This window comes from Dendroctonus ponderosae, unplaced genomic scaffold (assembly GCF_020466585.1).
Source record: "Dendroctonus ponderosae isolate FM_Combo_2020 unplaced genomic scaffold, Dpon_F_20191213v2 Dpon_F_20191213_5, whole genome shotgun sequence".
Taxonomy (NCBI): Eukaryota; Metazoa; Arthropoda; class Insecta; order Coleoptera; family Curculionidae; genus Dendroctonus; species Dendroctonus ponderosae.
Window position 1 is genome coordinate 3909696 of NW_026018715.1, and position 22560 is coordinate 3932255.

General features: G+C 32.3%; 1 protein-coding gene and 1 non-coding gene across 8 annotated transcripts in view; both read left to right on the forward strand.

Annotated features, from left to right (window-relative positions):
• Nucleotides 1-22560, forward strand: part of LOC109546644 (nitric oxide synthase) — a 126721-nt gene that overhangs the window by 49765 nt on the left and 54396 nt on the right. For all 7 annotated transcript variants that reach the window (XM_019917681.2, XM_019917676.2, XM_048666335.1 and 4 more), the window contains exon 3: nt 9320-9482. In XM_019917681.2, coding sequence (XP_019773240.2) covers nt 9320-9482 — 163 coding nt within the window. The remainder of the gene's footprint in view (nt 1-9319; nt 9483-22560) is intronic.
• Trnag-gcc lies at nt 18654-18724 on the forward strand. Its single transcript has one exon. It is a non-coding gene; the product is annotated as a tRNA-Gly (tRNA).

A 22560-nucleotide genomic window follows, 5' to 3' on the forward strand; every position in this document is an offset into this window, starting at 1 on the left:
ACTGGAATAATCGAAAGACAAGTTCTACTACAAACAAAATGGAATAATAATCCGTACAACTAGACCATACTGAATCTCCTTTGTCTCACAAGACAAACAAGACAATCCCGCTTCCGTTTCCCAATTACAACACTACTTGAACACTTCCAAATACTAGTTCACCAATCTGCTAGACGATGAAAGGACAAAATGGAATACTTACGATTTAGTAGGCAAATTATGGAATAATATTTTTTCTCTTTATTTATTATATTATGTTTACACTGTTTCATTAAATAACACAAATAAACATGTGTGTACAAGGGCAGAAAGGCCGTGGCTCGATAGGCCATTTCTAATAAATAAAGATTGTTTATAGATATAGTTCAATATTATTAAAGACGGAGCTTATTTTTTCGCTTTTAGCGTACGCCGTACATTTGCAAAGCAAAAACAGTTCCTTACACTCCATACACATGAACGTGGTTTCTTTACTGAGCATAATTTTGTATGTTTAGAGCCCAAAAAAATTGTTTTTCGTCATATTACATAAACCACTTTCTTAATTAAAGATCTTACATTTACATATTTTTATAAGATTTTTTTCTTTATACATTCAATGAGTTAATGAATTATTCTATGAGAGCAGTTAGATCAAAGCCGAATTTGTAATTATACTCAATGTTGATTTTATCATGGTGTTGATATATACGTTATATCCAGACTTTCTTAGAGCCCAAATTGTGGGCGTTCGAATATGTATATGAACTCGATTAAATTAATACAAGTAATATCAGACTGTTGTTCGTTCAAATTTTTAATTCAAACCAACGGGTAGGTAATTAATGTTGTGTGAACTAATTGCAAACCAAAATAACGTTCTAGTTTACTATTAAATAGAAATTTTCTAAAATAAAATAAAATAGCGGACATAAGGAATGTCCAATTTTGTAAGTCACGCGATAGAATTTTAATGTAGATAGGGAAGATATATTACTTGAAAATATACTGTTTTGTCATTTACGGACACAACAACGAAATATGTAACTAATAAATATATGAAATTCCATTTCAAACTGAAAATTGCTTTTCATTTCAAAATGAAATTTTTGATTAGCACATCACGAACATACTCCCAGACTATGCAATGTGGGTAGTGTGAAAAATGGATGAAAAAATAATCGAAAACGAAATGATATATGAAATCATTCGTTTGCCTTCTCAAACTTGTTTACGAACTAATTTCTTAATTATTTTCGAACGTCAATCAGTTTAAAGTCAAATTTATTTCTTATTCTGTTTCTGTTTTGATTGATGTTCGATTTTTCGGAATGACAATTTTAAGCGGTGTTTTGCAAATATAGCAGCTTTTATGGAAATTTTGTTTCTGATGCAACTGTTATTCATTCAACCAGATTTGATTTCTGTAGGTGGTAAATTTTGAATCAATTTTCATATATAATTCCATTCCATAAAATCCATGACAAAATAAGGAAAGATATACTAATTTAAAATTGTCCCAATAATCTTAGTCGATTAGCAACTGAACAGTGGTGGAAATTCATAAATGGAGAGCAACTATCGACAGATTTAAAACGCTTTTATAACATTCTGTCAAGCTTCTTTTGCTGCTCTAACTGGCAAAAAAAGCAAAGGGAAATAAACCGTAAGCTACTTACGTTACCCAAAGAATATTTGGGTTTTCACAGTAAATACGAACCAATAATTGAATATTTATTCGGCGTTAAACCCAAGGAGGAGAAAGGAGCAATTTAATATATTTGTGTAAGTTTTTGTGAGCGAAGCGTGGATTCTGCCAAACGAAACACATTTGCGCTCTTTGCCTGATTATTAAAATTTCTCAAATTATTAGGAAAAATTGATATACTTTTATTCAAAAATTAAATCTACAACTGACAAACCTAAATTTAATTTGTTTATCTAAAATTAATTAATCTAATCACCCGCTTAAACCTGCATAACTAACCAGAAAATCGTCTTAAAAAGCATTAAGTTTAAATAGAAAACACACTTATGATTTAGGACCAAAATAAAATTAATTTATAAATTGCAAGGATTGCAATTAAAGGTTATAACATATAAATATTTGAACTCTAGAAACAGATAAATTTGTATTAGTAAGAGGCTTTGGAAGTTAGAAACTTCTTGCATTCAAGACATTTATAAGAAAATTGCTTACACTCACTTGACTTGTACACTTGGTGCTAAAGGGATACATTTCGTCCTGAACAATAAATTAAATAGTCCTTTAAATTCTAATTGCAAAACGGTTTCAGAAATGTAAAAATTGATGTAAATTCTTCTTGAACACAAGTTAATTCTAACTCTTAATGGTAATTTGCTCATTCTAATTTGAAGGTAAAGTAACTTCTGGTCAACCAAGAGTAACTAGCTAGTAAGCTTTTCTTTATTATATTTTTTTATATTTCATGCTTTGGAGGTTTTATATGCGAAGAAACTAAGAACAACTTTGGAGTAATTTTGGGACAATTTTTATGTTTAGCATAAACAATTGTAAATTATGCACTCTAAAAGGCTTGTGATTTTGTGCAACATAATCAAAATGTCCCATCTGTTGGATATTTTCAATCTGCATTTTATTCTCCTTCATGTAGGACAATTCGAAAACTTTAGAAGTCTAGAGTTTGGGTTACATATTTATAAAGCCAAATGATATATCTGAATGTATTTTGACAACAAAGTGTGACCGAAGAAGAATAATTTTTAATGTCGAGTATAGATTTTAAGTTTACTTACTTTATCGTTTGGTAAATTTGATACATATTTACATGACACATAGAAACATGTGCTATTTAAAATCTATAAAAATGAATATTACCGCAAAAGATCGTAACAACGTCGTCTTTAACAACATTTGAGTTGTTAAAAAAATATCGTTAACGTTATTTGGATATTCCACGTGAACAAAACACGTCCACAAAGTGACTCATGTTATGTTAGCATTAAGCAGAAAAATCCAAATATTCTTATGTGCATTCTCTCGGAAACTCGGGAAATGCGCTAAAATAACTTTGTCACTTTCGAACAACGGAAACAATGTTGGCAAACATCGTATTAAAGTTCACTTCGGAACTATTTTCTTATGTTGGCTTCATAAAACTCGTATTTGGGGAGTTTAAACAGTCAAAAGACATCCAGATGTCCCTGGGTCAACTGAAACATGTGAAAATATCACACCTCATTTCCTGTAAAAGAATGAGTAGTTCTGTAGTTCAAAATTTATAATTTGGCACTGCACTTTTATTATTTGCTCCCGGAAAATGTAGCTATTTCCAATAAAACTTAGACTTTTCTAAATTACTTAATGATTGATGGTTAGATTGTTCGGTAAAGAATGGAACATTAGCACTGTTCAAAAATAAGTTAAATCGGCACTTTTGTTTGTTGTCAGCTTGAAACTAAACTCCAGGAAAAAGACTCATAGAAATACGGATGCACACTTTTAAACATTTGGAAGTTTATTGAAGTGAGAATTAGTGAACAAAAAGCCAACAAGATACCATTTATGTTATGAACTGATGGTAGATGAAAACGATCACAAATATTTATGCCCTATTTGATTACTTTATCAGGACAAGATTAGATTGAAAATAACAAAAACAGCATTTTTAAGCTAAAATCTCGATTATTAGACTGCCTGAATTTAAGTTTTACATCTAGATAATAGAAGTATTCTGCACTTTTGAAGTTATTCTCTTTCTTTGTAAGTCGCACAGGCGAAAAGTTTCATATAAGTTTTAACGACAAGGCTATTGTACTATTTTTGAACGCATCATTAGTGCATCGTGCAATTGTATAAGTGTCTGCTTAGGTTTGCTTGTGTAACTGCACATTTTTGTTTCTTGAGTGCAGTTTTTTAAATCTTTTCAAATAATAAAACACAAAATCACCACTTAGAGAGTTAATGTTTTACTTGATGATACATGCTTAAAAGTTCTACACGGGGTTTAGTAGGATTGCGACTCGTATTTGCAAGCGGAGTATTTTGTTAATTTGTGCTAACATATCACAGATATATTTTGTTGGTTTCACAACTAGCATTTTTTGAAGCTTTGCATGTTAACAAAAGTACAATAAATTGCATTTTTTTCTTGTGCATTATTTGCTTGAAAAGTAAAGATGTGCTATAGCAATTTTGTTTTTAGATACATAGTACATAAGGTAAGTAAGTACATAAGGGTACAGCGTAAAGTAAAATGTTAAGTAAGCTTCCTGACACATACAAATGCTCAACTTTTGTATATCTGTTTTTGTAATTATCAAGTTTTGGCATTTGTGAGTCCTAGAATCACTTTCCGAAATATATTTTCGGAAATGCAAAACTGTTTTAACAAAAATAAGACCGGAATGAATAGTATAAATAAGAGTCCTTGAAAGTCATTTTAGTTAGTATTTTGAACTTTTGGTATTTTCAGAGATCATTAATCTGTAAAAAAGCTGATGCTCCAATTAAGCTACTCGCAAAACCAGATCTGAAAAGCAGCTGGAAATAATTTTAATAAATAATTATTTTAAGAAATGAATCTAGTTGATAAAATATTATTGCTTTTACTCAAATATATTATATGTTAAGTAGTCATTCACAAGTTTAGGACTTACTAAAGTTTCCCGGGTTTCCGAATCAAACATCAAAAAATTTCGTTTCTTCCGTTAGCTACGTAATAACATTAATCTAGAGGAAAATGGTTAACTCCAACGAGCTGAAAAGTAGATTGATTGAAGACTAAAAAAGTATTTGCATCAGGCTAATAAACTGTCTCTTCGTAAAATGAAAGCTTGCATCTGATGTTAAAGTGTTATTTCCTCTACACATTTGCCAGTAAAGATTGGATTCCGCTCAATACACTTATTGGACATTGACAATCTGAAACAACGGTTCTAAATGTCTGTAAAAACAATTATTTGAATGGAACATCATAATCTTTTTRGTCATATWAATTTTTCATTTACGCYCCCTTTAAGTATATGTTWCTTTTTGTGCAAACATTCAGTGAATTAAGACCGTTTTATTTTCTTTAAKRTAAACCCATTTACTGATGAAAAGGATTTACGTTTTAATTCCYGCCGAATATTTAAAAGCAGTAACTTTTTTTTTCCTTTTGAGTTCTGTATATTTCCAGTGTCGCTCATATTATGAGTAGTTTAAAGCACTTTCACGYCTCTTAAAACGTACTGTGCGCTTTCCATGTATTCTGTGCGGAATGTAGATTGCTWGATGTTTAGAAATTGGTCTGTAATATACACCCGACAGTTYGTTTCACTARTAACTAAAAGTCTSCTTACATGGTTTTAAATGTTGTGTATGATACGATTTTTATATACTAGTATTTTAGTCTCACGATGTCAAATTAGGMCTAATCGTGTAAGACAGAAGTTCTAACAAATATATTACAAAAAAAACACAAAKATTTAATGAAAAACACATACGAAAGTAACAAGTCAAATAAAGGAATTGAAATATTTTGTCTGACACCAAATGATAGTGATTTAAAATCTCTAAGGATTACGGCAATTAATGTCTTAGACAAGAATAAAAAACAGAACTTGTGATTGCTGTTGGAGTTATTACTCAACAAATATGATACTATTTTTCTTAGTTAATGTATTTGCAATTATTTACCTTCCATATGCGTAGGGTGTTAATACTTATTATTATGTTTATTTTTGCTTTCCGTTTGCATACAAATTAGCGACGGGAAGAAATTTCGTTTAAAGCTGTTGTTCTGAAGTTGTGAAGAATTTTGGTTGCTTTTATAGAGCAAAGTACACGTTTCCACGGCACTTTTATGTGAAAATGACAGGGTAAACTTGGTAGAAGATGTCACGAGCAACATTTTGTAGTATTAAATGCCAACATTTCAATTTTGATGAAATTTAACCCATTTACTAGTCAAAAGTCCTAAATGAATGAAATCACATGATATGTTAAATGACGTCCTGCAAGTTTATTCCAAATTCGGATTTGTTGGTCCATTCGCTGTATGTTGTAAAAGTGTTTGCAACTTTTCTACAGATGTCTGATTAACAAGCTTTTACACAATAAAATCTAGCGGATATCAGTCAGCAGATCTTGGTGGCTCTGGTCGGAATCACCTTGATTTCAATCCGTTCATGACTGGAGCCACATTTTGCTTCTCAAATTCAAAGCTAATAGTGTTTGGGACATTATATTTATTAAATATATATTTTATATTCATTTTATTAGGCCAAAGGCTAATAATCGGAAAAATTACCATTTTTTTAAATTAATAATATTCCATTAGAAACCCTTGAAGAAACTAAAATTATCATATAATTAGGAACATTATACACATATTAAGAACATTTTATTTACTTGAATATTGACTGGAGACATTCCTGCGAACAATGCACCAAATTAGACATCACGAATAGATGTATGAACATAGGAGTGACTTCAATTTCCTAATAAATTTTTATTTTGAGACCATTTAAAGTTCGTGGATTGTCCATGTAGATTGCAGCCATTAAAAAAACATACGGAAAAAATTCTTGGGCAGTAATATCGGGAAACCTTTCGGACTTCATCAAATCAAATCGCCGAACTTTCAAAGGTTGTGAAAACTTTTGAAAAACAACTTCAGTCCAGTTGTTTCATTCTGCACAAAGAGAATTAAATTTTCTCTCTTCATCTGCAAGCTTCATCTGAGGCAAGAAGAAAATTGACGGCATATTGAGGTACTTTTGCAAGTAACGATCAACGGTGAGTCATTTTTTTCGAATAAAAATGATAATCCCGGAGAACAAACTTGCACACAATCCATCTAACCAAACGCTTCTTCTTTTGATTGAAACGGATTTTATAGCACACAGATTTTGTAGCACCCTGCAGTTCAACTTTCTAATATTTTGGTTCAAGCAAAAGTGAGGTCTTTTAAAAGGTTTTTCAGGAAACTGGTTGCTGGACTGAACTTCCAAAAATGTTCAGCACCATAAGTACCATGTTCTTTTGTCCCGTCTTCTATTTTTATAACTATTATCAACAAATAACATGTATTCACATGCCCCTTGGTACATTAAGCAAATATCTATTTCATATTTTTTGAAGTAACATTTTTTAAATTTTATTTGCTGATTAAAATTAGGCTTCAAATAGGAGATATAAATGAAAGTGCGTTGAACTCATTAAATATCGAAATACGCCGAAAATCGGCGATTACGCCATGTAAAAGAATAGCCAGACAGAAACGTATATTGAACTAGCAACATTGGTTCAAAAATAATTTTAAATAGATTAAGCCATTAAATCAGGTAGCTACCAAACTAAGTCCAATCAGACATTTGTTTATAAAGTAAAAAATTACATATAGAATTATAAACTATTTTATGAAATTGCATCAGTCTGTACTAGTTTTTTAAAGTTTTTGGGCGTTTATTAAAAACTTAAATTTTACTATTTTTGTATTATCAATTTGTCTTAGACCACTCCTTCATCAGTTCAACTGTCTACTACAAGCGCAAAAGATCAATTATACACACATTGGTGTAAATAAATAACTATTACTTTCAATTCGATAATTTCCTTCACATTTACTAGTCCACTAAACCTCATTTGGAACAGTTTCAACTGCGGCATTACACGGTAGCAGTTACATTACACCAGAGAAGCACCATTTTAACATAATACGATAACTAAGCGGCCGAAGTTAAATGAAAATGAGTCTCGGTGAAGTTATTATTACTACGTTCCAAGATTATGCAAGAACCAGTAACGTTAAGCCGACCCATGAAACTTTGAATGCGATCCCACCAAATTGTCTTCAAGCAACTTTATAAGCGAATATATGTGACCTGAAAATGCATTAGATATCAAGAAGTGAAAATGTTATCGTTAGATTTGCATATATCGAACCCAGTCACATAAAGTTTTTCGGAGAGCATACTTATCTGGACTTATTTTAGAAGCTCTTTGGCGTTAAAAAGCAAAATTAGCCTGAAAACATGTGCTACCACAAACTTGTAACGAGTTAGTAAAATTGAAACCGTTTGATGATATTTTAAAGTTGGCAAGTAGCGAGACGCCGAAGAAGTAACTATTTCAAATTTCTCCTGGGCATAGATTGGGGTTTAAAGAAATTTTACTAATTTAAGAAATAATTTAATCTAAATCAATCTGGCCAGGATAAGCATGGGATGTAGATAATGGGATTAGGCACCGACTATACCTGCTAATGGTACGGCCATATTAAATATACACATAGGAGCTCGGTAAAAATTCGAAATAATTTCACATTTGAGAACTTGTTTTTCAATTGTCTATTTAGTTCCCAATTATTGACTTGTTAAAGATTTATAACCAGCCGGTTACCAACTTTTTAAACCGCTAGGTATCGCTTCACTAGAAGATTACAAGATAAAAATATCGTTGAATGCAATTAAATTCTATTAAAGTTCAAGTTTTTTCAGTTGCGATTATAATGCGAATCAATAAAACTAAATATTGATTTACGTCATTGAAGACTAGTGGTTCAACTCGTATTAACCTAGTTTCTGTGATATTAAATTGTTTAGGATTTGGCGGTCTTTAGAGAGCGAAATAGTGCGGGAGCCTAAAACATTAAAGATAGCCCTCAAGACTCTCTTGTGCACTAGCAAAATGTTGACTATTTCTAGCTAGAAGTTGTATGTAAATGTATTTTTTCAGCCACAGTATAAGGACATAAATATAGATTAAAATAGGTACAAAATCAAAATCCGAATACCCGAAAATGTTATATCTTGACGAAACGAAACACGTTTTAGTTCTACAACAAGATTGCTATTCTCAGCCTAGAATTGGACACATACTGATTTTTTTATTATAGACAGATTCTAATTTCAATCTGCACTGATACGCTAGGAAAGAGGACTCAATCGTATCTAAATTTTAAGTCCATTTCTACAACTTTGTGCCCTGAATGCTGTTGAGAATGACTATAACGAAATAGATGGAGAAATATAGACACTGACTTCTAGACGGCGCTTTCTTTTTATTTTTTCAGAGGTTTTCAGCTTGCAATTTTAAAAACATATTTGTGTTTCGAGTCTGTCCATCTCTATTTGAACATCGTATCCATAAAACGCTAAACCGAGCATAGTAAATGCAATCCAAAAGATTTGCGTAACTAGAGACAACTTAGAACCTTTTCCCTTTGTCTGCAAACTGGATTTGAAATTGCAATAAAAAAATGTTTAATTGTGTTTTAGCCGCTGCGTTACACTTCATATTTCTAACTGAGTGGCTATTAAAACTCTGACTGCTAAATGCCTTTAACTTTACACGAGCTCTGCTTTGTTTTAGGGCACAGAGCCCGGCTCATTTATCACGATGGGAGCAAGTTCAGAAGGAAGTGGCAGCAACAGGCACTTATCAGCTGACGGAAACCGAGCTCATTTACGGCGCCAAATTAGCATGGAGAAATTCAGCCCGATGCATTGGTCGAATTCAGTGGTCCAAGTTGCAGGTAGGAATTTCTAATCTAACAAAAGTTGTAGGATTGAAAACTTAATATATGTATATCTTTTGCCAACGAATTAATAAGTGGAAGAAATATGAATGCTAATAGTTTCTAGGCCTTGCAATCAGATTCTTTGAAGTCCAGTTATTCTTATTTCAATTAGTTCATTCGATGCTTTAGAGTTCAAACTTGACTTTGATTTCTTGCAAGTTTTCTATTTGCTATTTAAAACGCAATTAAGTCAATAGATAAAATCAAGCTCTTTGAAGGCTGCGCCTGCTAGGATTTATTGCAAATTTAGCTCTTACATGGAACTCTTGTGGTTTTAGTTTGAATGATGCGCTTAAAGCAACAGTTTTTATGTTGTTATTGCCTACTTCATGGGTCATTAGACTAATCAAAATATTTACGCTGTTCTTGAGTGACCAGTAGTATGTTTAGTTTTATGCGGTAGTAGTTAAATTTGAATTGCAGCAAAATAATATATTTTGCAAGAATGTTGCTCAATTTTCAACCTCTATATCTATATCAAGCTTGGGAGTATTCTAGAATGGTTTGAAAAAAATTCGAAAAGTTCTTTTAAATCATCCAACCCTGTCGATATATGATTATTAAAAATTAAATTAATTATTCGACTAATTCTTCGCTGTTAATGTTCCTCTTATGGTATAATCTACAGAATTAAGACTCAGGCTGTTAAGTGAGCATTTCGACTATTCGACCGATTATTTACGTGCAATTTACTTGGAAGGATTTAACAGTGCTGTCTAATGAAAGTGAGGGAGATTTCCACTTTATGCAGTATAAAATTGACTTAAATATGTAGCTTGGAATTTATGAATGTCAATATGCTTTTGAGATCTAGAGAGAGTACTAACAATTCTTGTGGTTTTGCGCAACATGGAAAATTACAATCAAGTTTTTAGCAAAAAAAACCGCAATAGACTATTTTGGATTTTTTTAAATTCAAAAACGCATACACATTCCTGGCTATGTATCAACATTGTCTAATATTTCTATGTCAAATTTTCCAAGAAAGTTGTTAGCCACAAATATCTATCTCGTAAGTTGTAATACCTAAATCTAAATTTTCAAATGTTTTGGACAGCGTGGGTTTCAGTTCTAAACTACACCGACGTTTTTTAACTAAGGTTGAAAATAAAAATGTATTGGTTTTTTCAAATTTCTTCCAGAAACTGGAGTGGTTATAATACTAAAAGTACTATAACGCACTTTTTACCTAAATATTTTATTAATTATACTACAACTGTACTTAATATTTTACTCTATAAGACGATAGCTTTAACTAAGTCAAAGATTCAAGAGCTAAAAACGAACACACCGACGCAATCGGTCTTTCTGCCCTTATGTGCATGTGGCTCTGTTGAAGTTATGCAAGAAGCATGTATAATTTGCCCTTACATTTTCAGTCTTAGTATTATTGCTATTCTAGTTCATTTTTTTCAGTTCGAGTGTATTTGTAAGTGTTCTATTACATTTTTTGTGGAAGCGAGTGTGACTGTTTTGTCTTATAAAGAAGATGGGGCTCAATATAGTTCAGCTATGGGAAAAGTTAATTAATTTTGCTTATGGTTGGCGCAGTATTTCGGTTATCTTTAACATGTTTGTTCGGTCGTACAATCGTTGGTCTCACGAATTTTCCAATAGATTTTACGTATGTCGTATTCTTGTTATCAGTCTTAATGAAATATATTATGCTATTTGCGTGTTTCATTGATTTTTTAGCGTTATTAGGTGCATTTGTTTGCAGTATGTGCTCCAAGTCCAGCACAGATCTACGTATTGCCTTGTATATTTTGTTTACAGTTTTGGGTCTGATTCCGTTGTCTTTTCACGTTGAATTCTGTTCCGATATTTCGTATGCGCTTAGTTAGTTTAAGTTTTTGTCCACAATAAATTCTTGATTGATATTTGGCATCGGTTCTTTGGTTTAGTTATGCGACTTTCAGCTATAATGGCTTGATAATATGTCTTGATTTTGTGGTTTGAAAGGAGAAGTTGGTATGTTGTTGGATTTCGTGATAAACTTAATTTATAGAACCATACCTTTGTAAATTTCGTTACCCTCTGAAACTTGGTCATTACTTGTTCTGCATTTGTATCATGTACAATAAGCGCAGTGTCATCAGCAAATATAAGGAAATCATCAATTCATTATTACAGTTGTCTGTTTCTCAGCAAGTTTTTAATAATATAAATTAAGAATTTTGTTGTCTGGTGTAATGCGAACAATTCGCATAACAATTTTCTGTGTCATCCTCTAGCAAACCCCTTGTTAATGCCCATGAGTAAATTTGCAGATTTTCCGCCGTTTAGATATTTTATTTGTTACGACAAATAATAAATGTTGAGTCGAGTTTTCGGCCTAAAGCCGAATTTGTCGGATGGTATATCTAAGTTTCTTCGGTTTTGCAGCCTGTTTTTACAATATGTTCAAAATCTTTCTTAAGCTCCTACAGCAACGTGATCGGTCTGTAGTTTGCTTCTGTGTTACTTTGATAGAGGATTCAAGTAGTTATCGACGTATTTCTTTAGCACACTACAAGTGATGCTTGCAACTATTTGCTTGCCTGCGTGGTTAGATTATCCTCTTGATATTTCCGTTTGTGCGAAGAAGTAGATGTGTATGTATTTCTTAGTGATTATTTTTCCGATTATATTGGTGATATAGTGTCATGTGTTCGCTTAATACAGTTTGGCAAATATGTGACATATCCCATCTTAGGAAAGCCAATTTACCTTATTTTAGTTAAATTGTGTGGTTTTTCAATCCCGGCTCAACACCTCGGTGCGGGAAAAAAATTCGGGATTGTTGCGTTTTACGATTAGCTACACTATAAAAAAATTGGTCTAACCTGCTCAAAAATCAAAACAAAAATATTAAACTAATTAAAGTCAACTTAGTGTACGGTTTCAAATAACCACTATGCTTTCTTAGAGCACGTCTCATAAGGCAAATATATTTCCTGGAATTAAAATTTACATCAACGCATACTTTAAATTGTGGTTGCGTTACGCAGAATGTGTGACTGATAATTAAACTTCTGAACTTTTCTGACCCCAAATCCGTGTGAACGCATATTCTCAAATGGCTCAAAATGTACTCACATTTAGGTTCATATTTTGCAAATAAAACAATGAAATAAACGCTGGAGGCTTCAACAAATACTTTCCCATTGAGTATGTTCGGTGAAAATTGTTTTATGGCAAACATGGAATTGTTTCATAGGCGCTCACGCATATTTTCACTATTTAAACCCCTATATAAAAGCCGCCCTCTAAACATATCCTGATGTAAGTCTTTTCCGCAATGTAAATAAAATAAAAGTTCTCAATTTTCCACTTTGCTATATAATATAAACTCCAATGCAATGTTGGTTTTTCCTTAAACCAAGGGCGAATTCTTAGTATCTTCTAAATCAAAAAAGTAACTTTTATTTGGGCACAGCAACAAATATACAACATATACAACGTTCTGTAGGCGTTAGAAGCAAGTATTTAGGGCGGTGGTCAGGACTGTTTTTACGAGGGATTTAAAATAACATACGTCGGGGCATTTATTTGAGAAATGTGTTTTTATCCAAAACACATTTACTTCAGAATTAACCAAAAGTATTTATGTAGCTAATAAAGTTTGTCTATAGATGTTTGCTTAATTTTGCTTCCACTGTTCTTCAGATGCCATATTTAGCTATTTCAAGTAAGGAGGAAAATTACTATTTTCCCAAGCTAGGCTATTTACTGTTGCTCGAAATTGCCACTAACTGAAATCCAAATCTGCAATAAAAACGCTGGTGGAATAAATGGATTTGCTACGCTTCTGGAGAACAAATTACACTTTTTCCAACATTTGATTGCTGGACGATTGAAATATACTGCACATCGTCCCGATTTATTAACTGCTTTTGGCGCTTCAAGCGCTGCATTACTTTTATGAGCAATTTATAAGGCAACCTTTTGCCTATCAATCATGCCATGCCTCTAGTAACAGGTTAAAATGATTTGCAGAACATGTAGTCAAATAGCGGAATAATTCCGTTACATGAATTGGCAATCATAACAAATTCATCTGATATTTCTAATCATTGAAACTCTACAAGCGAGCCCAACGAGACATTCATTTAATGGTTGAAATCACTTTTAATTATTCCTCTTTGCTTTACGTTTCGGTCGAAACTGAATCCCTCCCACCAGTATAATTAACCGAATATTTGCAAAAATATCCTGCAAATGTTAAGCAAGTCGTATAAAATCCATCCGCCCAAGAAAATAAAGTTAATTGCTTTATAGTAAGTGAGTGGAACTTGAAAGTTAAGGAACTGCTAAACTATATAACGTTAGTTTCCGCAATTCAATTATTTTTTAAATTGAATAAGCCTGAATAACTTGCCGCAAAGTGTAAAACAATTAGAAACATTTTGGAAATACGAATAATTTGAGCTACGCCAATTGATGCAGATGACAAGTAAAAGATATAAATTCCTACAATTTACTGCAGATTATCAAAACAATCCCAGCTAAACAATCCTCGACGAAGATATTGGCAAATATATAAACAGAATCTTTATAGAAATCGCTCAATTGAGTCACGCTATCTGTAGCTCATCTTCTAAGATTATCGTCTGATACTACACCATCAGATGTTTCGTTAAATTGAATATCCGAGGAAATTGGACTCATTGATTTCGCTTTTTTGCGAATCGGAGTTAGCTGAGGACTGAAATTACTTTGCATTAAGATCATTTATCTGGTTTATTGTCTTTGCTGCTACAAAATTTTGAAATGGGCTGGAATGAATAAATGAATATCGACCTTAAAACCCACGTAATTAAGAGTGATATTATACTAATATGTTAATAGTTGTAACTTGTTAAGAACAACATATTTTTATTTGCAACGGAATGGGGATAGAGCGCGACGGTGTTAAGGCTTTTATTAAAAATTCAAATATTGTTTTTAATTGATTACGGTTAGTTTTTATATTTCTATTGCAATACAGCAGATTTTTATACTTATGCTCAAAATGTTTATGCTTCAAAAGAAGGTTTAAAATGCGACACCTATTTCTATATGTTGCTGCTTCGTGTGTTGGAATTTCAAATATTATCGCAAATTTGATCATTTTTTTGTTTTAAATGTTGTTTTCACATTCATGCTTTGCGTTGATTCGCAGCTATGTCCGATCTACTCATTGTAGAATTTGTATAAATAAAAAAGTGGAATGCTTTGCAGTTTACTTAGCATTTGCTGAAATGTTAAGGAAATATAAAAATGTATCCAAATAACAATTTTTTTCTACCACAAAGACTTCTATTGCCAGTAAGTTTGCTGATTAATTTTCAATTTGCAACGAAATGGTGGAGCCATAATTCGGAAAAATAATACAAAATAATTGAGAATATACAGGGCGTCTCATTAAGTAAACTCAATACTTAGTATGCATAATCTTCAGATTAAATTGAATAAAAACTAATAATAAGGTTTTGGCTTTTAGTGACCCGGTTTGTGAATACAGAGGGTTGAAATGTTAAAATTCAAACGAATAAAATGTAAAATCAATACTAAACTCTTAGAATTTTCCCGCTGGATCATTGCGACAACTTTTTATACAGACATTCAATCACAGATAATTGCACATTGAAAACACTGATTGGCGACTAGAAAATAACCATTTATGAGATTTCAAAAATCCTCATTATGTATTCATGAACTGAAATTATCGGCACCGGTCTTCAGTGAATGTTTACTGTATAATTGCGTAACATAATTATAAACATAAATTATAACATAATTAAAACATAATTATTTTTTTTACTTGTACCAAAAATATTTCCAGTTTTCTTTATTTGTTTATAGAATAGGAGCATTAAAAATATATTTTTTCGAAGTTTTCTTGAACCCGCACAAATGTTCTTATTGGAAAAACTGCTTCTTTAAATTAATATTTAATATAATAATAATGTTAAGCAATTTAATATTTGACAAAGGCCCAATTTTTTGTGTAGACGTAAAAATGTTTTACTGCGTACGTGAAAAATGCATCACTTTTATCTTCCTTCCTTCTACATAATAAACTCTTGGAACAAGTAACCTGATTGTTCTGAAAAATTAAATGTTTTCGTATACAGAAATCATGTCAGATGTCGCAACGAGAATTAAAGATTAGTTGAAAAAGGGTGAATTTCTACGGTTTATAATATATAGATAGTAAACTTTACATCAGCTTTACATAATTCTAACTACATCCAAATTGTCTTGTACGTTCACATCACAAATTGTACTTAAGCCAGCATCTTATTTATACAAGCAACAGTATATTTCCTTTATGTCTACGTTATTTATTTACTTATGACGGTAGAAATTGAGGACTTTAATTGCGTCTGCTTTGCACTTTTAATTACAAAATGTTGTACATAAATGTATCTTTTCTAAGCAAAAATAGTTTATCGACATAAGCAGGACATACAGTCGCAACACTTTATTTTTGTATTAATACGTAAAATATATGTAATTTTTTTGGAAAAATTAAAATATAATCAAATGCGTTAAGTTTAAAGTCGAAAGAATCAAGTTTATATTTGGAGATGCACTTGATAATATAAAACGCGTTATAGATTCCCTATTAACATGCAGCTACTGTGGGATATTAGGACTGTGACGGATTGATTACAATACCTTTTAATCTTGTGATTTACCTAAACAATCATCTTACTTTGTTGTATAGATCTGCTGCTGATTACGTGATACTTTTTCTTTTCTTTAGTCACGTTCTTTAAATGAACTAGTCAATTAGCCGAAGTATTTATCGTGTTTGCGATAAACGAACGAGACTCACACCGAAACCGAGACAAGCAATTATCTGATAATGTCTGGTCCTAAAGTTCAATATTTTTAAAGTCCGGATGCCTGAACCTATTTAACAAAAGTCGACGTAATCCTGTTTTTATATAGAAATTAATTTTCAATCAAGTTATCAAAAAGAGAATTAACTCAAAATAAAACAATCCAATTTAATCACATAATTTTACAAAGGCTAATGCAGGTCAAAGTGTTATTGCAAGTGATCTAGTATTATTGTCGCCTAACAATTACAAACCAGGAATCAGTTTAATGAACTCTTCACCATTTTCTTGTTTTTAATTCAGCACTGATATTTACTTAGCACACTTAATCAATGATATTGTAAACAATTAGTGCATGTTTTACTTCATCGCATTACTTTAGTGAAGAATATCTAAGAAATAATGTATTTAAAAGTTCAATTTTCCAAATAATTATTTATTTTCAATTTTAATTGTTTTCAAGACTAACTACGCCCTCTACTACTACTACTACTACCTAAAACTACAAGCCATTGATTTGGCGGTAAATTTGTTCAACTGATATCAGCGGCAAGCGTTTTTCTAGGTCTTGTATGAGTTAACTCACGGTCATTCAAAGAGCTAACTGATAGTAAAAAAATCAAAATACATTTCTATTTAGAACATGGCAGATGTTCATTTAATTTCCATTTAAAATTGGCTTAATTATGCTCGTCAGCCCGTAGGTTGCAAGAATTGATTCTCAGCAATAATTACTATAAATGTATTTAACATACGACGCGTTTCGCTTATTTATAATATATAACCATCATAAGGTAAGTAACAAGACCTAAAGCTTCATCAAAGGAACTACAGGTGGAAAAATTCGGACATCGGTCACATTGCAGGGTTATAACACACCTATTATGCTCAAATGGAGTAACCCTGCATTCAACCAATATCAAGTCACAACCTCGCAAAGTTTCAAACAAAATTTTATGTAATTATGTTTATGCGACTGAATGTTTACGTAGGCGAAATTTCAATATTGTCCATTCTTCGGTCTTCAAAAAATAAATATTGAAATATTGGGATTTTCCCACCATATACATATGTTAAATTAATCGGTTCGAATCCACCTCATTTACAATTTTGTGTAAAAAATGCAAAGCATTTTGATTCATGTGCTCTATACTAGTAACTGTTCATACTATGCTGGAGACAACAGCGCACGTTTAGTAGAAAGTGCAGTGCAAATAAATACCAGTTTTATGGTCGTGTGTCAAAATATAAGAGGAATAGAAGTTAATTCTACTAATGTAGCTTCTGGTACACTGAATGATTGCTATTTCTGCCAACAGCTGGAGAAAGTTGTAAGGATTAAAATTTCCATTAAGTTAACACTTTTGATTTGGATGGATATCAAGAGATGTAACGAGAAGTTTGCGAATCCACAAAAATGCATAGCTACATATAGCAATATACACAAACACTGTCAAATTCAAATATGAAAACGCGACATCCCAAATCATAATAACACAAGAAAAAACAAATACATAAAATGAAGATAAAATGTGGAGTAAATCAATGAGGCTGAAATAGGCTCTAGAAGATATATCCTGAATTAACATCAAAACCCTGAATTGGCAGAACAAAGGAGTTCTAATGGACGGCGAAAGGCTTAATCAGAGAAAGGATTTGCAGATGATATCGCCTTGATAGCCGGAAAGCAAAGGCATCTGCAGAGTATGATTGATGAACGAAATGAAAAATCAAAAGAGATAGGTTTGAAAATCAACATTAATGAAACGAAATATTTAACCAATGACGCACATGAAAATCGTAATCGATAGTATAGAAGTAGTTTTATTCCGTGAAGAGTTTGTCGTCGTGGCGTCGTCGTTCGAAAAACGAAATTTTCACCCTAGTATCGAAAACTACTACTATCCGGGGGGATCAAGAAATCTAATCCCTTCGTGGAAAGTACGTACTTTCGCCACTGCTTTCGATAGCGAAAGCATCACTTTTACCCATTACAAATTTTCCTCATCCCGTGTGGAAAGTAATAACTTTCGCCACGCATGCTGACAGCTTGACTGTTTGTCACTGACTATCAGCTGACTGTTTTGACATTTTCAAACCTTTTTTTTTTTCCTTGTACCTTTTTCCGGCTAGTTTCCACGGGGGATCTAGAAAAATAGTATGCGGGACGCGAGACGAAAGTTGTAGGCCTGTTGAAGCAGTGGCGGAACTTCGACTTTCGTCTCTTTATTGTAATATACTATTATTCACATTTCCAATACTTTAATGGTGTCAAGCAAGTGAATTCTCCTTCAATATTACTCAATCCTCGTGAGCATTGGTGGTTCAGTGGTAGAATGCTCGCCTGCCACGCGGGCGGCCCGGGTTCGATTCCCGGCCAATGCAATTACTTTTTGATTTTTTTAAAACATTATTTCTTTAGATTATTTTTATAGATTAGTATAATCCTGGATACGGAGTTCAAAATTGAAAACCGAATCCAAAATTGGAACTTAAAAGCTTCAGGTAATTGATATGCTGTTGCAGTAAATCGGGAACTCTACCGCTATATGATCAGCAATTATTTTATTCCTGAGTTAAATTTTGTCTATGTGGAAGAGTTTTGGTTTCAAGAAGATGGCGTAATGTACCGCACTGCAGAAAAAAGGCTGCATTAAAGCCCAAACTTTCGAGAGCTATTGGGGAAATACAACCCCAAATGGTGGAAAAAACGTGACTGAAAATTGTAACATGCAGACTCTCGAGTCGGAAAGGTCATATGGTAGAAATTTAATTGAAACAGTAAATGGAATAAAATTAATTTTCTGATAAAATCAGCATAGTATTTTTCTATTCTTTTAAATGTGTGTTAGTCAAACTATTTCAAAATTGAAACCTCAAAAAGACACGCCTTTCTAAAGTTATGGCAAATGACGAATGGTGGCGATAAACAACTTTAATGTATGATTTGGTAAGAAAACTAGCACATGTTTGATTAAATCTTGCTTCACGCTTCGTCTCAAATGTTTTACTGTCGTCTCCAAATATTTCCTAACCATTCAAAAGTAATGATAACAAATTTAAATTAGTCTGTATTTTATTAATTATTAATGAACCCGTTAATTCCTGTTTTATTTTTTCTTTACTTTACGACTTTAGCATATTAAAAGCTACACAAAACTAAAAGCGTAAGAAAGGTAAAAAATTACACTTAGCGGCTCCAATTAAAAATCTATTTGATCAAAATCGCTCCTTAACTTGAAAAGAACCGTGTAAACACTCAAGTAATTAACTGGAATCAGTCACTGCAGTCTAATAGATATATTATTAGTTCGCGGTCTAAGACTGTATTCTAGAGGTGTGCTAGACGGTTATTTTTTAAGTTGCAACGTTGCAGTTTCACCTTGATATTAGGTTCCAAAATGCGGTTCCAAAAGTAACATGTTACTTTTTAAATTTTTCAATAAAAAATCGCAATGCTGATAGAAATAGTGATGATAAATAATGATTCAGTTTATTTAAAAAAATAATTCTTAGCCTTGGTAAACTAAAAATAATATATTCTATAAGAAAAGCAAAGCATGGGTCATAACTGCTTAAAGGAAAAAAGATGATAATAAAATCGAATGGTTTAAATAAAATATAGGCTTTACATGCGAAAATGTTTAAAAACCTAAGTCTCATTTAAAAATGAATTAACATTTAAGAATAATTTTTCGCGTATGCTTTTTACTAAGTCTAGTTCTTCGCTGGTTTATGATATAGTAGTTTTTAGATTGAAGAATCAGTTGTATCACTTTTTTGCAATTTTTATTGAAAACTCTTAGTTTTGTAATCGGTTTTTTTGAGAAAACCTTAATGAGGTTCGGGGAAAAATGGGAGAAATCTATTTTCGGTTTTGTCCCGAATTCGACGCTGAATAGTTTTTTGTAAAATTCCTACAAAATTATAAATTTATCTTGTTATTTTTCGCGTAAAATACCTCCAGATCGTCAGTATTTTTAAGTGAAACTATACAAAATAGAGCGTTTTTGAGTAGAAGGTAAAGCAAAAAAAATCAGTTAAAACTCAAAAAACCACATTTTTTACAGACAGTCTTAAAAGGAATGGAGGTGACGAGTTTTCCAATTAATTTATTATAAACTTTCGCTTTTTCTGTTCGTTTTTTGATAGAACATTATTTGATTTTTGTGCCAAATTCAAAGGTGGAAAGGGATTTTGAAACTTTTTACAAAGCGGCGAAGGAGGCGAGTGTTCTAACAACACGTATTTAATAATTTTTTGCGGAAAATACCTTAAGATTGTCAGTATTTTTAAGTAAAACTTTAGAAAATTGAAAAAGATAGAGTAACTAAAACCAAAACTGCAAAAAAGTTTGAAGAAACTTTCAAAATGTTATTAATAAATGGCTCTTATAATAAATCTAAAAGCAGCAAAAAAAGGTCATCAACATTTTCCCGGCAACGAAACTTATTTACGCCGGTACGTTGGGTTGGCGCACCAAGCCATTTGCGTAGCACTGCGCCAACTCCTAAAAAACACTGCTACCCAGGCCTACTCGACGGCGTCGCATCGGTTCTATGCTGGTGCTTATCACTTTTTCGGGTTTATGAGACGGTTCCAAAAACAACCGGTTAAATTGGTAAAGTGTAACTGAGGTTCCAGGTTACACGTCTGGAACACTGTTGTTTTTGCGGTTACGGTAAATATCGATCATCCCTATTTTGATTCATTTCATTCATTCACTTGGTTGATTCAAACGTATTTCACGTTGATAACATGTTATAAATTTTAGTAAGCCTTTTCAGTCCGTTATGCGGCTGGACGTGTAACCTAATATTATTTTAAGGGTACATTTCCCCGCGTTCAACCAGCTGCCAACCACTATCCTAAATATTCGATATTCAAGCATTTAAATTAGCTTGGAATGTAAAAGTAAGACAATTGATATCATTAAAAATTCTGCAAACGTTTAAACAAATTCCATTTCTGATTCCGCCTTCTGCATATTTCTCAGTTCAACTTGAAAAAAGATCTAAATATTCATGAGAGGTACTAATTTGCATCTCTGTTGATTTGCTGGGAAACCAGCCGAAGCACTTTTTGATTGCATTGTTTCCTCAGTCAACAGAGTAAGTATTACCAATTTTCCCAATTATTTATACATGACAACGTAGTAAAAGTGCTGTTTCTTTATACTTTGTCAATAGCTTTCACTACTTCTGAATAGGTATTCCGACTAAGTTCCTTGCAGCGTGTTTACAGTAGCAACAAAAGTTGCTTTTCCTATTTATCTTATTTTCTAAACCTTTTACTTGCTGAGGCTGTATGGCCGTTGGAAACCTTTCCCGACTGATTGATGTAGAAGGCAAAGGAAGGTTGCAGCCAGAAAACTGAATAGACCGGATGTAAAATGGGCTTTGCATTAAGCCCCTAATTTATTGAGACATTCATCTTGCCCCAATTAACTGCCGTCGTATTCGTGATTATGACATAATCTACGTTTTTAAGCCAAAATGAGAAAATGGGATATTTACTGAACAAATTACACATATGGGCATTGTTCCAAATTAAGTCTTCATTTCGCTCTAAAAGTTCCACTTTGCACACAAAGGAGTTTATTATTTCCATGGAAGTTTCTAAATACACTTTGGATACCTACGTGCGTATACAGCTTAATAAATTTTAGGGTGTAAGGGAAAGTTGTGCATATTTATTTAACTCAACGTGTCAGAATATATTTACACCTTAAATTGTTTATGGAGTACTGTTGTTTGTTAGCTTTCAGGTTCACATTAGTGCTTGGTTAGGGCAAGAAAAAATTTTCACATAATTCTATTGGTCGGTCGTCATTAATAAAATCTTCCTTGTTTTATGTATGTAGTAATTTCAGAATGCAAACGTGCTGTTGTTTGTCTTGTTTGATAATCCGTGGAAAATTTAGTTCACAAATGTGCCCCCATCGTACCTTTATAGCATCTTACAAGATGTTGAGATTATCGATTATGGGTTTTAAAAGGAACTTTCTTTGTTAAACCGTATTACTATTGCATGTAAAAATACATTTTTGCTGAAATATTCATGCCAGTGCAAAGAAGTCTTTCAGATCTAATTGTGTGCAATATATTTTAATGTAAAATATAATTTTTCGTTGTTCGTTTTTACCTGCAGCCTATAGAAAAGTTTTGCCTGCCACTGCCTAATTATTATTAGCCCACTCAGAAATTCTGATATTTCAATCT